This window comes from Phytophthora sojae (genome assembly GCF_000149755.1).
Source record: "Phytophthora sojae unplaced genomic scaffold PHYSOscaffold_9, whole genome shotgun sequence".
Lineage (NCBI taxonomy): Eukaryota > Oomycota > Peronosporomycetes > Peronosporales > Peronosporaceae > Phytophthora > Phytophthora sojae.
Window position 1 is genome coordinate 689,064 of NW_009258123.1, and position 19,358 is coordinate 708,421.

Here is a 19,358-nt window from a genome sequence, read left to right on the forward strand (position 1 = left end):
AGCTCGAAAGTAAATTCCGAAGTGGGAGCCTGCCTAATACACGTGTAGATCGGACGCACTCCACGCTACCAGGCCAAGATCTCGAAAGAGGTTTCACCCAGCCACCGACTTCTGAGGACCCACCACCGTGTTGTCGAAGATGAGGAAGACTCTTCCGAGGAGAGGACCCTCTCTCAGTCTCAAGTAAAGTCGATTCTCGACGAGATGGGCCTCTCTTGGACCAAATACCTGAAAAACCCGAACTATCTCCTACGTCACAAGAGGTACGAGGAGTACAGACAGCTCGCTAACAAGATTATTGACGGCCAAAAGCCCCACGGACCTCCGAAGATCACGTATGAGCACCACCATTATGGATAAATTTCTCCCCAGGCCGAGTGGCCGCTTCGCGAGTGCCAAGTCAGAAACAAGCATCATGTTGAACTGTTCCGATCGTCGACAGTGCTCTAGATATTTTACATGTGCATCTGAGCGGTAATACGGTTCTATCCTCACGTTACCTTAAGTGTTTTTACATGCAGAGATGAGCTTTTTGGAGGATGGAGAACCGGAACCCTTTGAAACAGCGATATCAACAGTTTGCAGTACATTCAGCTCCAACTATCGACAGCTCCTACGACTTTCAAACTCCGAAGCAAATCAAGTTATCACTTTTGAAGCGTCTTCGGCACTCCAAACATTTAGGCGACTTCATCAGCAGAGATAAAATCAGACTCAAGCTCCAGCATGTACGTACAATTGCCGAAGCTTGAATCTGTTTTCTCGGCATTTAACATATCGCTCGAGTAGCGTCCTACATGTAGTGCACATAAATTGAGAAACCAGATAAATGTGTAATCGAACACATTTTCTTCCTGTTTTACAGGAAGAAAAACTTAGCTTTATGCTCGGACGAGTTTCGAGCTATCTTCATGCACATACAGTTAGGAGTAAGTAGCTACTGGCAAACCGATGGATAAGGATTTTTTTCTATGCGGAGTTAATACTAATGGGCTTGGAAGCCCGCACACAAACATCAAATCGCTGCCGCAACCATTACGGCTAAAAGTATGCTAGATATTCTTTGAAATACATGTAGTTTAACGATGTGCGAGCACTGGGCACCTGATGTACATTATGCACTCCACAGCCCAGAGCCCAAGAAGAGCGCAAGCGTTGAGCTTCTTCGACAAATGGCAACAAAAGCATACGCATGCCTTAGCTTTATGCTAACCAGCAACGAACCACCGCTAATTAATTTCTTCACTACCAAACCTGGACACCTTCATCAATGTTGCGAAAAGCAACTGATTCGTATGGATGCCGGCCCTTAGACTCTACCGTTGGGGTAGCCTCCGTAGCCTCGGTTGCCACCGTACACATTCGCTCCGTTCGACCGTCCATACTGGCTGTTGTTGTCGTACACATCACGACCATCGTAGGCGCCCGCGTTCGATTGGCCATATCCATAACCAGCTCCGGCGGCACCACTGGAATAGGTGGGGTAGTTTTCGTTCCTCAGGTTGTCACTGCTGCCCTGTCGACCCCAGTACTCCTGGTACGTCTCGTAACGCGAGCCACTAGTCGGGTTACTGTCACGGCTTGAGTTGTCAGGGTAACTCGAGCTGTCGGGATAGCTCGGATAGCCCGGGTTGTTCCCACTCGGGTAGCCGCTGCTAGCTGACTGGTATGCTGGCGGTGCACTCGAAGCGTTTTGGCGACTGTAGTCTGAGTCGTAACTTGGGTATGTCTCGGCATTGCAGTTGCTTTCTTCACGAACAGGATAAGCCGAGCCATTGTTGCCAGCATCGTACCTTGGAGCGTTGCTGTCGTTCAGGTTTATCTTCGAGAACGACCCGTGCATGTCGCCTTCAGCGCTAGTGTCGGGATTAGTGTCAGGATAAGACGCCGGGTTGTGGTGGGGACTCTCTGACTGGTTCTTCGGGCTCTCGCTGTGGTGCGAAAGCTTCTCCTGCTTCTTCTTCTTCTTCTCGTCGTCCGAGCTGGAGCTGGAGCTTGCTCTGGATCTCGAGTGCTCGTTGTTTTCCTTGGCCTTGACCTCCTCGACCTTCTTCTCCTCCTTAACCTGTCCGGGCTTGTCTCCTTGCTTGGCCAAAAAGTCCTCAGCCGCCTCCACGGCCTTGTCCACCACGGACTTGTCCTTCTTCTCCTCGTAGCCAGGCTTGAGTTTCTCCTCCTCCCTCTTGGCCACGCGCTTCTGGGCGAACTCGACCACCTTGTCCTTGGCGTGGTACTTCTCGGCCGCCTCCATGGCCTTGGAGAAGATCGAGTCGCTCTTCTTCTTGTCATCGGCGGCGCTACTCTTGCTCGAGTCACCGCCGCCCGCGTACTTCTCCGCCGCCTCCTTGGCCTTGTTGAAAAAGTCCATGACGATGTTCCCTCCTGTCAATCACCGCCTGCCGCGTTCGCGCCGAAAGCTGAAATGACCCGGTGGCGGCAAATCCACATGGCCGCAGCGTCTCATACACGCGGCCAGGACAGCACGTGGGTGAACTCTCATACCGCAATGGAAGGTGTTGGACTACAATGTAGTACTCATGTCATGATGTATTATCCAGGGTAAGCTTATCCTGACCTTCTTCACCTAGATCTACACGCCGTAGTTGTAGGCTCCGTAGCTTTGGTTGCTGCTCATCTGCAGCTCACGACTGCCATACACGCCACCAGCAGGACGGCCCTGGAACTCGCACTCGTCTGAGGGGTACCCTCGTGAAGTAAGCTTACTGCGAGATGAGTAGCTCACTTCCTCTTCGACGCGTGACGAGTATTCATCACCAAAGTTGCCTGTTGGACGACGGTACTCGTTGGAGTCATCCCGCGACGTCCTGCTGTAGGACAAGTATTCCTCCGTCTCGCACCCATCCGCGTCTCGAACTCGAGTTGTGGAGCGGTACTCGGAGCTGCTGGACACGTCGCCGTAGCTGTCGCCGTCCCTCCGGTAGCTCGAGCTGCTGTAGTTTTGCGTCGAGTTGTTGCGGTACTCGGGGGTTGAAGTGGTGCGAACAGAGACGTTGACCTCCTCGTCAACGCGAGTCGAGTAGTCCGAGTTGTCTCGCGTGTTCCTGCTGTAGGACGAGTTCTCGTTCCTCCCGTAGTCGCCGTCATCACGCGCTCGAGTCGAGCGGTACTCGGTCTCGCTGCTCTCCAGCGTCATCCGGTTGAATGCGTCACAGTTGTCGTCCTCGCGGACGGTTCGCTGGTAGCTCGAGCTGTTGTACTCCCGACCGGAACCTCCCATGTACTCGGGACGCGTAGTGCGGGCGGAGTAGTCCACTTCTTCGTCGACGCGGGCCGAGCAGGTCGACGAGGCTCCACCATAGCAGCCTTCCGAGTCGTCCCGCGACGTCCTGCTGTAGGACGACGAGTACTCCTTCCTCTCGTACTCGTCTCCGTCGCGGATTTGAGTTGAACGGTACTCCGAAGTGCTGGAGACAGCGTTGCTCTCCATCGGGGGCGCACCGTAGCTGCCAGCTTGCGGCACGACGCTAGGATAGCTCGAGCCGTTGTAGACATTGCTCGGATATTCGGGGCGAGCCGAATAGCTCACTTCTTCGTCGACGCGGGTCGAGTAGGACGACGAAGCACCACCGTAGTAGCCGTCTGAGTCGTCCCTCGACGTCTTGCTGTAGGACGAGGTGTACTCCTTCTGCTCGTACCCGTCTCCGTTGCGGACTTGAGTCGAACGGTACTCGGAGCTGCTCGACACATCGTTGTTAAAGGCCCCGTAGTTGTCGCCGTGACGGTAGCTGGAGCTGCCGTAGTTCTGGGTCGAGACGCCGGGGTATTCGGGCTCCGTGGTGGTGCGAACGGAGACGGTCACCTCCTCTTCTACGCGGGTGCCGGTACCCGCGATCTCTCGCGATGTCTTGGTGTAGGTCGAGTACTCCTTCGTCTCGCACTCCGAGTCGGAGCTGGAGCTGCAGTCATCGTCGTCCTGCTTGGCGATGAATTCCTCTGCAGCCTCGACGGCCTTCTCCACCATGGACTTGGGCTTCTCGACGTACCCTGGCTGGCACCGCTCCATCTTCCGCTCCGCGACCCTCTCCTGCGCAAAGTCCTCCACCTTCTTGGCGGCCTCGAACAAAAAGCCCATAGTTCCTAAGTGTAGTTGTTCTTGATGTGGCAAAAGCTGAAATGAACCGACCGAGGGGTGATCAATGAGCGCATGCGTAGGCAAAGCCAGATGAGGCACACTCGAGGCGTGGGTGAACTTTGCTGATGAGCTGAAAGGCCAAAAGCAGCAAAATCAAGGCCAGCGCTCGAACAGCAATGGCATTCTCAGTTGCTTTAACCAGTTCGTGGTACTCTCTGCACGCGTTTGATGCTTGTCACACACTTGTGACACCAGAGCTCGCCAATCGTCTTCAACGTGGAGAGTTATGAATATATGAAATGCTCGGGCTGGTAAACAAACCTTCAAGCTCAAATGATTAGATAGATAGATGTAGCGACTGTTGTTCCTACTGATCTCACTCTCTCCTTCGCTACGCTCAATATCCTGCCAGCCATGGTCTGCCCTTGTGCTCGTCCACGCTTAGTCGTAGTTGCTGTCCCCCGACCCGTAGCTCCCGAAGCCTTGGTTGCCGCCGGACGTGCGCGTTCCACTCGAGCGACCGGAGTGGCCGGCACTGCCGCGCATTCCACGCGAACCCCCGCCCATGTCTCCGCTCTCGTCGTCCCCAGTGGCTCCACTGTCGTCGTCGTCGTTGTCGCCCGATCGACGCGAATGCTTCTTCGAGCCTTGGTGCTTCGAGCCCGAGCCGCTGCCGTACGTATCGCTGCCCCCGTAGGACCCAGAGCCATAGGTGTCGTTGTCTCCGCCGATACCCGAGTAGCTCTGGTTGTCGTCGCCAAAGCCACCGGAGTACCCAGTCGTGCTTCTCTCGCCGCCCAGCCCGGTGGTGGTGCCACTGCCCCCGCGAGACGAGTAGGACGACGACGTGTCCGGGTCGTTTTTGCTGCGATCGTACGGGTCGTCGTCGGTGTCACGCGAGTAGCTCTTGGTGCCAGCGTCCGGCTCCCCGCGCGCATCGGACGAACGGTAGGCCGAGCCAGATTCTGGACCGTCGTCGTTGTTGCTGCCTCGGGCCTTGCCCCCGGTGGCCTTGTCGATTGCGCTTCGAATCGCCTCCATCTTGGTGGGTCTTGCGCGTCCAATTCAGTTGTGAGCTTGGAGAGGAGCTTGAAAGAAGCCTCGGAGAATGGCGGCCACATTGAGGCTGCCAACTACGCTTGGTCCCAGTGGTTGTCGCTAGCGATTCCACCTGAGGCATAGCTCGTCCCATTCACATCTTCAACCAAAAGAATCTTGACGAAAGTGCTGTGGTTCAATTCAAACGGTAAGAGAGGTAGCTACACATCGAGGTGGCTAAAGAGGATTAGTGTTTCTTTGTGTACTTCTCGACGGCGTCCTTGGCCTTGTCGAAGATGGAGTCGTCGTCGTGCTTGTCTTTCTTGTGCGAGTGCGAGTGCGAGTCTCCGTGGCCCGTGTACTTGCCCACCATCTCCTTGGCCTTGTCCAGCACCGACTCGTCCTGGTTGTCCTTCTTGTGCGAGTGCGAGTGCGAGTGCGAGTGCGAGTCGCCGTGGCCCGTGTACTTGCCGACCGCCTCCTTGGCCTTGTCCAGCAGCGACTCGTCCTGGTTGTCGTGGTGGTGGTGCTTCTTCTTGGAGAAGCCGTGGTCCTCGGCGTAGTCCTTGGCCGCGTGCTTCATGGCCATCTTCTGCGCCTCGTGCTTGAGGTGGTGCAGCTTTGATTCGTCCTTGTGGCCGTGGCTGCTGTGCGAGTCGCCGTGGCCCGTGTACTTCTCCGCCGCCTCCTTGGCCTTGTTCAGCATCGAGTCCATCGTTGCGGTAGGTGGTTAGTTAATTAAATCGTCGGGTGTCGGGAGTCCGGCAGAATGGAAAGTGAGCCAATGTATCCGAAGTACGCACGCCTCCACCTTTCCCGACAGATAGCTCTCCATCTGTGCTCAAACAGCCTCTTAGATACCAGGTAAATCAGCCGCGTGCCGATCCTGGCTCGGCTGGATCTTCCTCCTCCGTCCGTTCACGCCAAGCTGAACACGCGCACATGCCCTGCAAGTAATCTCAGCATTAGGACAGCTGCAAAGTCTACAGTCAAACTTCCTTATGCTGTATTCGACCGCTTTAGTTTTGTATCGTCTTAGTGCTTCTTGCCTAGTGCGTCTTTGGCCTTGCCAAACATGGCATCCATCTGATTGTCCTTCTTGTCGCCAGAGTGGTGGGGCTTAGGCTGTCCCTGCTTGGCGAGGAAGTCCTCGGCCGCCTCCACGGCCTTGTCGACGGTCGACTTGTCCTTCTTCTCGACGTACCCGTGCTGGTGCTTCTCGCCCTCCCTCTTGGCGACCCGCTTCTGGGCGAACTCGACCGCCTTCTCCTTGGCGTGATACTTGTCGGCCGCGTCTTTGGCCTTGGAGAAGATCGAGTCGCTCTTCTTGCTGTTGCTGTGACTGCTGCTGCTGCTGCTGCTGGAGTCGCCGCCGCGTACTATTCCACTGCCTGCTTGGCCTTGTTGAAGAAGTCCATGCTGCGCTTGAGTGAGTGTAGATCGATTAAAGCTTTCGCTTGTGTGTCCAAAGGCGGAATAAGTGAGGAAGCTGGCTGCATGTTGTGGTGCCGCCTCTCCGCGCAAATCCAGATGATGCAGCGTCGCATAACACGCGGCGATGGATACTTGACGCCCATGGACATCCATGCCGCTATTAGCTGTAGGACATGTAGGAGGGAAGAGTTGATGAGGCTGGTGAACGAACGACAAAGACCTCATTGAAAAGGATTATCCTAACTTGCTGTCTTTGCAGGCGGAGATTCGGCGCTGCAGCACCGGGAAGTTGACGTTGCTCATCGACGCGCGTGTGACTCAGCTGGATTCCTTCGACTCGCTCTTCTTTGGGTCTTGCGGTTGAGCTGCTTGGCGCGCCCGAGCGGTGAAGACGCCCTCCTGCGTTCGAGCCGTGATGCCCGCCTCTAGCTGCAATGCCCGAGCTCGCGCCCGAATTTCATGTTCCCGAACTCGCACCAGCAGTGTACGAAGTCGCATCTGCAGAACCCTAGACTCCGCCTGCGTTATCCGAGACTCCGCTTGGCTTATCAGAGATCGCGCCCGCATTAAACGAACTTGAGCTGCCTGCAGCAATTCCCGAGCTGGATCCGTGGTGCCAGAACTGCAAGATCCAACCGTCTAATGCAGATCGACAAAAAGCGACTTAAGGCAAAAACGAGATTGTTGCTAGGCTTACTACCGTACTACTAGTACGCCTACGTTACTAGACAGGGGGCACTACTTCACTTGGTCGCAGTCTTCGGTTCTTGCTCTTGATCATCAAGCGGTAGCGTCAACAGCATTAAACTCCGCTCACTCCATCGTGGGCAACCTCAGCCTGTCGGGCTTTAGCCATGAGCGCGCGACGAGTGGTAGGTGGGATTGTTTGGGTTTAGCTGGTTGGCGCGGTTGTCGACCGCCGCCTGCGAGTGTCCGGAACCTCCACCTCCACCACTGCCCTTCGACGCAGACCCGCTCGAAGTCCCGCCCTTCGATCCACCACCACCTGCTTTGGTCATCGTCTTCTTCTTTGTGTGTTTCTTCTTTTCCATGAGTCTTCTTCTGCCGTCCAGCCAGCGAATTCGTTTGTGAGGCGCGTCAGGTTGCCGCCCACTTCATCTTCTTCGGTTTGAGAAGAATGAAGTTGTTTGGCTTGTCCCGCGTGGTTCCAACGGCTGCATGACGATATGCGAGTGTACTCCACTAACATGTTAGCTGATTCTACTGGACACTAGCTAACAGTTAGTTGAAAAACTACACATGTTAGCTACACTGTATAGTGGAGGAAATGGGTACATGAGAAGATTACTTAGTAATCTGTACGAAAGCGTATTTACTAGCTGGTCTGGGTGCTTATATTGCACCGCGGACTTTGACATAGGTAGGAGGCGCCTAAGTCGTCTTCACTCTTAAAATCGGTCATCGTCTGCGCTGATAAGTGGTGTGACAGCCCCCCATGTGAGCTTCACCCAGCAAATGTTTCCCTATGTTAGCAGATTCTTCAAAGTATTATAGATTGAATGGTAAAATCTTAGTTTTGAGGGTGTATTTGTGTTCAGTTTGATACATCGCCCTTCTCGGCTGCCTTCGGTGCAAACATATACTCTTCCCTTACTTTTGCTCTAACGCTACTAACATGTTAGCTCAAAATACTAGACACTAACTAACAGTTAGCTAACATGTAAAGCAACTAACATGTCAGCGTTAGGGAGTACACTAACGATATGCGAGTCGCATTATGCGTGCATCAAATGAACCACTCAAGATCGTTAGCCCTGCCTGCAAAAGCTGGCCAAATACCACGCGCTGCTTCACCGCGATATGAATGTACCGGTAAGAGAATCATACTAGTACTTCTCCAAACTGAAGACGCTTGGGAAGTTTGGTTTGTTATGCAATCGTAGTGTTCAGCTCTAAAAACGTGTGTTCGAGTTATACAGTATGTATTTATCGCGCTTGAAAATGTACGGAGCTTTGCTACAGGTACACATGTGGTCCGTCTCAGCAAAACTTGCACTTATGTACTCCCGAACCAGCGAAGATTGACGATTAGCGCCTTTGAAAACAGAGTGCAATCCCAGTCAAACAGCGAACAAGGATGTACAGTACAGTACATACAATTATCCGCTGGATCAAAGGCTCAAAGGATCTACATGTACCAGTACACTTCAACCTGCAGACCTCCTGTCGGAACAGATCTCAAGCGCATCATGCATTTTCTATTTGCCACACGATCTGGTTCGCTTCCAAGCGCTCCTCCTCACTGAGGAGTCCTCAGCAGCCTCTTATTACCACTTTCGCTTTCAAGAGCTCGCAAGCAATGAAGGCTGCCTTCGTCACTCTCTGTGCGGTTGCATTCCTTACTCCTTCGTCGTCCGATGCCATTCAGTCTCCAACCCACCGCCAACTGATCCTGGAAGGGTCAATCGTCCCAGCCAAGACCAAGACGTACACGGTTGGCCTCCGCCACTCGGTTGACGGCGAGAACGTCTGCGGCGGGTCCCTCATCGGCCCGAAGCACGTTCTCACGGCGTCGCAGTGCGCCTCGTACGACATCCGCTGGGCGTCGATCGGGTCGCACTACCTCAATGGGACGGAAGACAGCGAGCAGATCAAGGTCTTGTCGGTCATGAACAACCCAAATTTCTCGGCTAACGTCGCGTACAGCGACGACTTCGCGCTCTTGGAGCTGGAATCCGCGAGCGCTTTCAAACCCGTGAAGCTCGCATCGTCAGACGACTCGGATTTCAAGGCGGGGGCTACAGCTACAGCGCTTGGATGGGGGTTCACGGCTGAGGAGGGCACGATGTCCGAGGAACTGCGACGGGTTGACTTGCCTCTCATCAGCGAGAAGAGCTGCGCGCAGGTTTCGACCATTGACGATTCGATGCTGTGTGCTGGAGGATTGATCAGCGAGGATGTCTGCAGTGGCGATACTGGAGGCCCGTTAGTTGTTGAGTCGAGCCGTGGAGACGTCCTCATTGGCGTCGTGAGCTGGCGCAGCGACAACGCCTGCGGACGGGGCCCCTCATATCCAGGAATGTACTCACGAGTCTCCAGTGCTCGTGGCTGGATCGACCCGATCATCAGCAGCTCCTGCTTCGACTAAACCTTTGAGATATAACGTTAGTACTGTATTTGTCTTTCGTTTTACGCACCCCACGCCTCTGAATCGCCCTACGAAGAGACCACGATCTCCTCCATGAGCGTGAGATTCCTCGCAATGCCCTCAGCGCCACTGACCAGGCAGTTAAGCAACAGCAGCTCCTCCATGGTCACGCGCTTGAAGCGCTGGCCCTCCATGAGCCACTCGACGTACGCAGACTTCATCTGAGCCGCGATGTCGCTCGTACTGAAGTCCTCGACGTTCAAGACGTCGTGGTTGCGTCGAATGGGCGACGTCATCATGGTCGAGGCTCGCCTCATATTGAAGCCCGACTTCTTCGGCGTGTTCTGCGCTGAAGACACGGCACTGAGGATCCGTCCCTCCTTCCTGGGGGTGTTCGAGTCGAACATGCTGGCGGTGATCTTGTTCATTCCCGTGCCGTTCGAGGACGTGACGCTGCAGCTGACCCTGGATGCTCGAGAACCAGCGTGAGAAGCACCGTGACCGTCCTCGTTGATGCTGGACAGCGCCTGCTTCAGTGTGGTCGTAGCCTTGGGCTTGCGGCGGTGATAGACCTCCACCTCGAGCTTCAGTCCGTCCTCCAGCGCCGCCATGAACTCCTCGAACGACACTTTGCCGCTGCAGTCCTTGTCCACGACCTCCATGAAGTCCGCGACGTACTTGGTGATCTCCTCCTGCTTTACAGCACCCGACTGAGCGAAGATGGTCTCCAGCATGACCGCCACCTCGTCCGCGTCGATCTCACCGCTGCAGTCCTTGTCCGCGACTCGGAACGCCTCCTTCATCTGCATGAAGATGGCCGTCTGGTCCGGGTCCGAGTACAGGAACGACTCGCCGAACAGCATCTGCAGCGTGTTGAACGTGTCGTCCACTGCCGACAGGAACTGGTTGCTGGCCTCCTGCCACTTGGTGTGCGTCGTCTTGCCGCCGTTCGTGTCGAACACACGCGCGCTCTCCGTCTCGTTGTCGCGGATGTCCACAGTGTTGGTCTGCGCCAAGTTCTGCTTCGTCCGGTAGTTGTACCAGCGCACGAGCTTAAACAGCAAGTTGTTGTTATTCAGCAACCTGTTCGTACTCTCAAAGACCGCCTCGTACTTCTGCTTGGAGAACGCCGGGCGCCACATCTGCGGCTCCGTCTCGGCCTCTTTCAGCAGCGCCTGCTGCTCCACTAGCTGCGCGGGGATCTGCACCTGGAGGATGTCTCGAACCTCCTCCATCGTCTCGTCACTCATCTCGCCGGAGCTCGAGAGGTGGTGGCCGAACAGAATCTCAAAGGCCTTCTGCTGTAGCTTCAGAGTCTGCTGGATGTTCTTACGCAGCAGACTCGAGGCGCTCTCGGGGCACATGGCCATTTCCAGCACGATGATGAGCACGAGACCCACGGAAGTCTGTGCGAGACTCGAGTACGAGCTGATGGCGATGGCGGACGAGCCGTCCGAGCTGTCGGTGTAGCACACGTCGGTCTGACGGAGCAGGACGCCAGCGGCGATGAAGGCCGACACCAGACCGGCGTACGAGCTGTAGCCCTCGACGAACTTGACGTACATGGAGAGCGTCACCCACACGAAGAGCACCAAGTCGGACAGGAAGACGTTCAGGGCCTGAGGGTTGCAGATCTGCGAGATGAAGAACTGGAACACGGACGGCACCACGCTGCCAGCCACGACGCCGCCCACTCGGTTCAACGTCACGGAGAAGGAGCCTCCGATGTGATTCCCCATGACGTACGACACGGCGGCGGGGGTCGTGGAGCTGAAGCCGTAGAGGTACACAGCCATGAAAATACCGATGACGATGGCCACGGCCATACGCGCAGACTCCAGGATGCGCGCGCGAGTGTACCGGTTGATCATGAAGAAGTTCTTGATCGAGGCGGACACGAACGAGCGCGCGCGTCGACCTCCGTGGAAATCCTTCTCGTTGTGTTTGTCTTGGAACTCAATGAGAGTACTGCAGAAGGAGTTGAGCGAGAAGAGGAACAGATTCAACGACACGTTGCCCTCCACGTCCTTGATCTTGACTTTGCTCGACTGCAGGAGACGGATCTGCGCCTCTCGGTAGTGCACCAACGTGTGCTCCATCTGACGTTGCAGAGTTTTGATCGACCGGAGATCGAGCTCTAATGAAATAAACAAAGAAAAAGTTAGAAACGGAGGTAGAATGGTGTAGAACATGTAGAATACGTACGCTCGGAGGAAGCGTGGATCTCGCCCGAGATCTCGTTCAGTAGGTCGCCCGACCGCATCTGGATGACGTAGATCTCGCGCTGCAGCACCTTCATGTACATGAAGTGCAGCTGGTCGTACTGCTCGAGTTGCATGGCATTGTTGAGCGACCGCAAGTCTGCAATGAGCGAGCCAATGAGACGCACGTAGTTTTTGGCGACGGAGCGGTTGAACTTGAAAAAGAGGTGGAAGCCGAAGAGCTGCTCCCACCACACGTCCTCCAGGAGCTTGACCATGCGACGGTGGCGGGCCGCTGCGGCGTCGAACTTGCGTTGAAGCTTGAGTTTCAGGAAGTTCATGTGATCCACGTTCTTGTTCTTGAAGCAGTACGAGTCCACAATGACGTTGAGCAGATCCAAGACGTCACCCGAGGCGTTCTTCGTCTCGTCGAGGAGCTTCGCAATGGCACTGTTCATAACAAAGGAGATTGGTTAGTTCCAAGACTACGAAGAGAACTATTCCAAAATTCTGGTTAGGATACTCACAAAATCGGGTAGGGGATGAACATGATGATGAGCGAAATGAGAGTTCCCACGAATCCCACCATGAAGTACATCGCCAGATTGTTGAGAATGTTGCTCGTCTCGAAGTAGTTGTCATTCGAAGCCTTCAGCTTGGAGGAGTCCAGAGGATCCGTCGGGTTAATGATCGTCAGCGCTAAAAATCAGCATAAAACGTTAGTTTCCAATTCTGTGAAAGAAATGAGAAATCGAGAAAAACGTACTGAAGTAGAGGTTGTTGGCCAGTGCGAACTTCTTGGTGTTGGTTTCCAGCGGCATGAGGAGGATGACGACCGTGAAGATGACCATCCACGGCAGAACAGCGTAGAAGTTGTGCGAGTTGACGTAGTAGTCGCTCGAGCCAAAGGACATCTTCTTCGAGATCAGGACGTAGCCGTCGTACGAGTCACTGAACGTGTGCACGTTCACGAACGAGAAGAGCAGCAGGTTGTACACCAACGCCATGCCCACGCCGTAGAACGCCTGGCAGACTTGAGTCAGCGTCGCACCGACGTTCTTACCGGCCGAAAAGATGACAGCCACAGCGCAGTAGCTCAGACCGCCCAGGTAGTACCAATCCGGGAAGAAGAACCACTTCTTGTCGTGCTCAATGGCCGGGTCGTAGTTTGGGTCGCGGATCTGAATGAACGAAGCGATCACCACACCACACGCCACTCGAAGCGAAAGCTCAGCGTTGAAGCGGAACTCGGCTACAACAACATCCTCAAGCTTAGTGCGAGAGCTCGAAGACTCGACGATGTGATACATAGAGACTTACAAGAAAACATTTGCGCCTTGATCGACTTCTTCTGGTCGTTGTCCATGTCGATGTGCAGGTTGGCGCCTTTGTCGTTGAAGTCTTCACTTCCGATGGTGCCTGTGCGGAGGCGAACCGCAGGAGGACTCGCCATTTCGTCATAGCCCTCGTCGTTCAACGGCACCATGGTGATCCTGTGACCAAATACGTAGGAAAACACGATCGTGAGATTCATCGTCGATAGCGCACAAAACTGCAATAATCTCTCACTCTTTCTCGCCCGTGGGGATGTTGACCTGGCGCTTGTCGACGTCCGCCATGGTTTCGGAACCCCCGTGCTGTCAATTGAACCGGGTGCCTTGCCTCCGCCTAGCAAAATCCAAAAGTGCCGTGATCGATGCGAGAGCGTTGAGGGTAAATCGAGCCACGAGTCCGCGGCCGCTCTCTGACGCTGGGCGGCAGCGTAAGAAATGCACTGGATGAGGACACGGGCGCTGCTGACTCTTGAGATCCCCTCTCCACTGCCATTCATCTACGCTCTTTGCACCTGATGCGTTGGGGTAAGTCGCACCATGTGACCTGCCCTACTCGCACGCAGATGGCCAAGCTGCCACCAACGCCCGCCCCCAGCTGGCCAACTCGACCAAAACGATAGGATTCCTGGCATCTTCACGTCGAGCATTCTCGAATCCAGGCTCAAGGGTGCTGGACAATGCCATGGGATTTATTATAGGCGAGGTGTATTCATACAGGTACTGACTGGAACGGCGGTGACAAGGATCGTTGAGACGGATCAAACGCTTGGCGCACTGTCGTCACTTCGTGTTTGTCCTTCGTGCCATCGTGGCAGGATTTTAGTCGAAAGCGGTCCACGTTGTACACGCACAGCTCTGTGTTGCAGGCTTTCCACCAGCAAAATAATTCACCGGTGGTTGTGCGCTCTGAGCCTGCTCTCAAGCACCGCAAACCTTGTGGTAAAGGGCTTTAATACCTGCTACGTTGTCCAACTGCGAAGGCGTCATGCTCAGTCTGAAGCATATGCAGCGCCTCGACATCTGCTCCACGAGGTCCGAATCTGTAGCTTGCGCGCCAGCACCACGTCGATGTCGCAGAACCCTGGGCGATCTCCGTTGGCCTGGGCGTTGGTCAGTCGAACTTCTACACTGTACCGTGTCAAGAGCGACCGAGGGGCTGTGGGTGCGAGTTATGGTCGCCGCTGGACTACAGCCCACGTGCAGGGTGTCCGATCAGCTCGCGCAAGGCACCTTCGGATCCTGCCACCACGTGAGCGAGCTGCTGGCCGTGCAGGCCAACCGCCGCGTATGGTACGGAGCCATCCGAAACACAAGAAATCCGCCTCAACATGAAATCCGCCACAACACGGAGCAGTGTCCGTTAGAAATGTTACAAAGGGAGAGACCCCCGCGTGTCGTGGTGTTACTAGCTGCGATAGCTTTGGACTAACGCATCGACTCCCCGCAGCGTTGTTGTTGCGACCTCCGTGACCCAGCTCCTGGCTTCGAGGAGCTCGATGAGGACGAGGGTTCGAAGACGCTTTGACAGGCTTGAGGACAACTTCGAGCAGACAGGGGTCCCAACAGACGAGGCGGGTAATTGGGTCGGCGCTAACGAAATTGCCTAGCTGCACTGGCATGGCCAGCGTTGCAGCAGCTGCAGGGCTACGGTAGTCCAAATCCGTTTGTGCGCAGATATTGACTACAGCCAACAACAACTCGCACATTCCAGAATCTGCAAGGATATGGCGCCGATGACTATCAACTGTGCCATCGTCGGTGTCGCGGGGTACGCATTCCCTGTGAAGATCGACACGGACAAAAGTCAAGTCGGTAGGTCACTTAAAGCAGGCGATCCACGACCAGAAGCCGCTTCCGGTCACGTATGAAGCCGACAAGCTGCAGCTCTTCCTGGCGAAGACAGAAGACGGCGCGTGGTTGAACTCTAAGGACCCTCTTGTGCTCTGTATGCCGGAAGGGAGATTGCCCCTGTGAGGTAAAGAGTCTCTACATGAAGGAGGAACTGGGAGACCCGACGCACAAGATCAGCAAGAAGTTCCCCAGCGATCTAGGTGATCCACGTGCTTGTGGTAGTACCTGGTATTGTACACGAAGATGTCGTCTGGTACGGATCGGTTGGGGAAGATATTCATCTAAACGATGAAAGAACACTTGCGCGGAGCGCTTTAACTGCAGACATCATCGACCGGCTGGACGAGACGCACGTAGTGCTGGTCCAAAGTCCACCAATGACTGGGAAAACGTCACTGGCGACGCTACTATGCCAGGCTCTGGTTAATAAACACAAGGAGGAGAAGAAGAAGGCGGTGGTGTGCAGCTTTTCGGTGGCGGGGATGTTCGAGAACGAGACTTTTGAGGGTTTCTTCAAGAATCGTTGCAAGCTCGACTGGGTACACGCAAAGGGGGCCCTTCCAACACGAGACCGTGCGGTCTATCTGATACTCGATGAAGCGCAGTTGGTCTACAACGACTTGGCTTCGACCTTTATTGCTTTCTGGGAGCTGGTCAAGCTTGTTCAGATTGATGCTGCATACCAGGTGAGGATCGTCATGTTTGCAGATTACGGCTTCAATGTGGAGCACACTCGACACGGTACTTCGATCGGATGCGACGATCGAATGGTGTTCGGGATCAATGAACTAAACTTTAGGCCTGCCGAAGTATTCGAGTATATCACCAAGTGGTTCAAAGGCGCCAAAGGATTATCGTCGTCTGCGATGAAGACTTTTTGCACCACAGTGCAAGAGCTGACGGGTGGACACGTCGGTCTGTGCACGAGTGTCATTGATGCACTCAACAAAGTGTATGAAAAGAATTGGAGTGATCCTCCGTCGGCTAAAACATGGATCCGAATGCTACAAGGAGGGTGGCTGTATGAACCAGACAACGGGGCGCTGTTTGAAGCATTGGCACAAACCCGTGCGGTGAAGGTACTGGAAACTCTAAGAGTCGAGGATCTGGATCGACTCGAACGCGCTGTTTGTGGTGTCAATCCGTGGTCGAACGGTGATATAGTCGAGCAGTGTCTTCACAATGGCATTTTGGTTCGAAGTGAATGGCAATTAAACTTCTCGTCGCCAGTCATGTGGAGATACTTCGTCAAGCTGCGCGTTGGTCGCATGCCTCGAGCACTTGACGTTCCCAAATCACTACCAGAGATGATCGCTCGAGTGATGGAAGCGATGAATTACACTAACGTTCGCCAGGAACTTTGCAGAACGTTTTTGCCCAACGACATAGGTATCCCCGCATGGCAACTGGAGTTTTACAAGGCTGTCTATCGCTGTACACCGAGCTCTTTTGTGACGTCTGCCGACGTGGGCGCGTTGTTCGGAGCCAGTGGGTTTATTGACTTTACGATTGCTTCAGGCGGCCTGTTGTGGGGCATCGAATTGCTGCGAGAGGCGAGCAACTTGGCCGAGAGCATTGAGCGATTTTCGCCCGGTGGTCGCTACTCCTCGCTAGGATTGACCGAGTTCTGTCTGGTTGACTTCCGGTGTGTTGCTTCTATCGACGGTGACGAGATGAAACGCATCGCAGCAGATATGCGTCTTTCCAAAAACCTTTCTGTCGTGTGTATGACGCACGAATGACGAGTATGGTGGTGTTCAATCCGACTTGGGGGTCGTCTACCAGGCTTTGGGTCAACATGATTTCGTCAAAGTAGGGATAAAACGAAAGCACTCCGATCAGTGAGTCAGGGGCTTCTACCGTAGGTGCGTGTCCGCACGGGCACGCCATCTTTTGGCGGGATTGCAGCTGAGCGCGATCCCGGGAGTAGATAGCCAGCTAAACCGCAACAAATTCAAATTCAAACTCCGATCAGTGAGTAGAAAATCTTCTGCTAGTCTGGTATTTTTTTTCAGTTTTAGTGTATGAACAATCTACAGATTACTGACTTGCGCTTTGACTTTGACTTGCGGCTTGACGCCTTGTCGTGCTTTCGGTTTGTTGAGTCTGCTTGTCTTCGCAGAAGTTCCGCCCTCATTCGAGGCTGCAGACTTGATTTCTGCGAGGAGGTTCTTCCGGATACCCTCTCGCGATCGAAACGGGGATTCCTCAAGTCGCTGCCCTGCACCTGGGAGCTCGAACAAGTCTAGCAGCGCGACGAGAGCCCCAATACCAACGTCTTTCCACTCCGCAGGCGAGTACTTGAGGTAAAGTCGAGTGCCGCTCGTCGGGGCAGTTTGTCTCGGCATCCGCAGACTCTCGGACTGAACGCGTTTCGCCAACCCTTTCGAGCTTGAGCAGCGTTTTGAAGCCCCTGCACCGGAGATTGACGCTACAGTCGGAGATGATGTGGATGCTACCAGACTGGAAGCTCGGAGATTGCGGCGACCTTCGTTGTAGTTGCACTCGATCGTGTACACGTACGTGAGCCCCGTGGCGCGGTACAGGGCCACGCGACTCGAGCCTTGTCGCGATGTGGTGGCATTGTTGTTATCTCGGAGGTCGCGCTTGGTCATGTTGTCCTTGTCGAACAAGCACGCCATGTAGTCGAAGAACGGCGTGTGTAGCCCCACGAGACGCGCGTAGAGCTGTGTCTTGATTTGGCGAGTGATAGCAGTCTCCATGGCTTCGTTATTGTTGTCAATGAGGGCGTCGGGGAGGTGGTTGTTGCCGAAGATGAAGCAGCCACGGCGATTCGCGTGCGCGTGCAGGTCGAGATAGACGACGTTCTCCTGCGCGAACTGAGAGTCAGCACCTCCATAGTCACCAACGATCTGGAGGAGAAAGTCCTTCAGAGCGTACACTGTCGGGGCGGTCTCGAGTTGCGCGTCTTCATACACTCGATTCAAATTGACGCCGCGCGTATCCGTGCGGTAGAACCCTTGGCACACACCGTCGGGGTTCAGCATAGGGATAATCTTGAAAACAAAGTGACGACGTAGTGCAATAGCGCTCTCGTCGGTGGGGTGCAGCAGTAACTGAAACATGCCATCCAGCATGAAATTTGCGGGCGTCTCGCCTGAGTGAACACGCGCAGAGATGACGACCATTTTCTTCTGCTTCGGGTCGAATTGGAACGCACTCTCCGACTGATTGCACTGAGAAGAACCCGAGCTCCGATTCAGGGGCCCTCGGTTCGATGTGATACCGTCCATCGAAGAAATAGTGATCAAGTCCACCCGCAAGCCTTCCAGCGAGCGGGTCAACAGCTCTCGATGGTAGTAAACATTCAAAGGTGGTGCCTTTTCGTTGATCGCAGTCGCTGGCGAAGTCTCTGGCTGCAATTCCGGTCGCGCAAATAGTTTATCCATAGCTGCGAGCTCCTCCTGCACCCTCGTGTACGTGTATGGATAGCAGAACGCGAACCTCACGCGCTCTCGTGCAAACTTGAACCGGTACGTAAACGACACTCGAATCTTCAACTCCTGCTTCCTCTCCGACGCTGTAGTATCCCCTACCAAACTCTTCTGGGGACCGGCAGCCTCGTGGCCGCTCTCCCCTCCGTCCTCATCATTCCCCTGTTGAGTCTCCAAGTCCTCCCCGTCCACCGTAGAATCTTCTCCTAGTTCCGGTGTCTGGCCCACAGGCACCGAGTACTTCTCAAACGCCAACGGGGAGGGTAGTCTCGCCCACCGTTTCTCGTCCTGGAAGACACAAGCCGATGACGCAAGGGTAGAATCCCCACCATCCACCACTTCCACCGAGCTGTACATGACGGTGTAGCCATTCTTGAACAGTCCTCGCTGCGGATTGAGGTTGGCCAGAACCAGTTGCAGTTCTTGCAGTTGCTTGGTAGGCTTGCTCTCCTTTGTGTCGTCGGCCGGTCGTCGTTCTACCTCGAAGTAGAACCACGTAGAGTAGCCCGTGGCGATGCCGAACGCCGCCGCGTCCTCCGACACTTTGACGCTGAAAGCCCCGGACGCCAGTTGCTCCACACTCGCCATGTTGCCGCCGTCGAAGCGCGACGAGAAGAGCAGCCCGCGCTCTGGGAATTGCCACTCGGTCTTGCCTGGGCCCGTAGTCGCCACACGACGTAGAACCGAGGCCTCATCAGCATCGTCGGAAGCGCGGGGGACGGTCTCCATTACGGGATCACCTCTCTGCCCTTCAACAAGCTGTCAAGTGGTACACTATTGGTACACCTCACTGTCATTTCTAAATGGTTTCTATTTCTAATCAACTTATTTGAGGCGTTTCTA

General features: G+C 54.7%; 9 protein-coding genes across 9 annotated transcripts; 3 read left to right on the forward strand and 6 right to left on the reverse strand.

The window, feature by feature from the left end:
- Positions 1 to 99: 99 nt before the first annotated feature.
- PHYSODRAFT_523096 (hypothetical protein) lies at positions 100 to 360 on the forward strand (the record flags this gene model as incomplete). Its single annotated transcript, XM_009536171.1, has 1 exon — positions 100 to 360. A coding segment is annotated over one exon (261 nt), but the record flags the coding sequence as incomplete, so codon positions are not given.
- Positions 361 to 1,309: 949 nt separating this feature from the next.
- Positions 1,310 to 2,368, reverse strand: PHYSODRAFT_263218 (hypothetical protein; the record flags this gene model as incomplete). The annotated part of the gene is made up of 1 exon (XM_009536172.1): positions 1,310 to 2,368. One exon carries the CDS (start codon positions 2,366 to 2,368, stop codon positions 1,310 to 1,312), a length of 1,059 nt encoding a protein of 352 aa, XP_009534467.1.
- A 160-nt stretch (positions 2,369 to 2,528) lies between these two features.
- PHYSODRAFT_347756 (hypothetical protein) lies at positions 2,529 to 4,093 on the reverse strand (the record flags this gene model as incomplete). The annotated part of the gene is made up of 1 exon (XM_009536173.1): positions 2,529 to 4,093. One exon carries the CDS (start codon positions 4,091 to 4,093, stop codon positions 2,591 to 2,593), a length of 1,503 nt encoding a protein of 500 aa, XP_009534468.1. The 3' UTR covers positions 2,529 to 2,590.
- Positions 4,094 to 5,304: 1,211 nt separating this feature from the next.
- PHYSODRAFT_355803 (hypothetical protein) lies at positions 5,305 to 5,888 on the reverse strand. Its single transcript, XM_009536174.1, has one exon. It carries the CDS (start codon positions 5,844 to 5,846, stop codon positions 5,379 to 5,381), a length of 468 nt encoding a protein of 155 aa, XP_009534469.1. The 5' UTR covers positions 5,847 to 5,888; the 3' UTR covers positions 5,305 to 5,378.
- Positions 5,889 to 6,166: 278 nt separating this feature from the next.
- PHYSODRAFT_263266 (hypothetical protein) lies at positions 6,167 to 6,549 on the reverse strand (the record flags this gene model as incomplete). Its single annotated transcript, XM_009536175.1, has 2 exons — positions 6,167 to 6,461; positions 6,512 to 6,549. 2 exons carry the CDS (start codon positions 6,547 to 6,549, stop codon positions 6,167 to 6,169), a joined length of 333 nt encoding a protein of 110 aa, XP_009534470.1.
- Positions 6,550 to 8,885: 2,336 nt separating this feature from the next.
- On the forward strand, positions 8,886 to 9,674 carry PHYSODRAFT_338376 (serine protease trypsin-like protein; the record flags this gene model as incomplete). Its single annotated transcript, XM_009536176.1, has 1 exon — positions 8,886 to 9,674. The coding sequence occupies one exon, from the start codon at positions 8,886 to 8,888 to the stop codon at positions 9,672 to 9,674; it is 789 nt and encodes a 262-aa protein (XP_009534471.1).
- A 6-nt stretch (positions 9,675 to 9,680) lies between these two features.
- PHYSODRAFT_564199 (hypothetical protein) lies at positions 9,681 to 13,494 on the reverse strand (the record flags this gene model as incomplete). The annotated part of the gene is made up of 6 exons (XM_009536177.1): positions 9,681 to 11,811; positions 11,880 to 12,325; positions 12,403 to 12,574; positions 12,642 to 13,127; positions 13,196 to 13,368; positions 13,445 to 13,494. The coding sequence occupies 6 exons, from the start codon at positions 13,492 to 13,494 to the stop codon at positions 9,743 to 9,745; spliced, it is 3,396 nt and encodes a 1,131-aa protein (XP_009534472.1). The 3' UTR covers positions 9,681 to 9,742.
- Positions 13,495 to 15,302: 1,808 nt separating this feature from the next.
- Positions 15,303 to 16,802, forward strand: PHYSODRAFT_523442 (hypothetical protein; the record flags this gene model as incomplete). Its single annotated transcript, XM_009536178.1, has 1 exon — positions 15,303 to 16,802. A coding segment is annotated over one exon (1,500 nt), but the record flags the coding sequence as incomplete, so codon positions are not given.
- Positions 16,803 to 17,034: 232 nt separating this feature from the next.
- PHYSODRAFT_564200 (hypothetical protein) lies at positions 17,035 to 19,244 on the reverse strand (the record flags this gene model as incomplete). Its single annotated transcript, XM_009536179.1, has 4 exons — positions 17,035 to 18,218; positions 18,339 to 18,591; positions 18,766 to 18,803; positions 18,861 to 19,244. 4 exons carry the CDS (start codon positions 19,242 to 19,244, stop codon positions 17,094 to 17,096), a joined length of 1,800 nt encoding a protein of 599 aa, XP_009534474.1. The 3' UTR covers positions 17,035 to 17,093.
- Between the last annotated feature and the right edge of the window lie 114 nt (positions 19,245 to 19,358).

Bases quoted from the DNA above. Each gene is read 5' to 3' on its own strand.
- PHYSODRAFT_355803 (XM_009536174.1), bottom strand. From the start codon at position 5,846: ATGGACTCGATGCTGAACAAGGCCAAGGAGGCGGCGGAGAAGTACACG.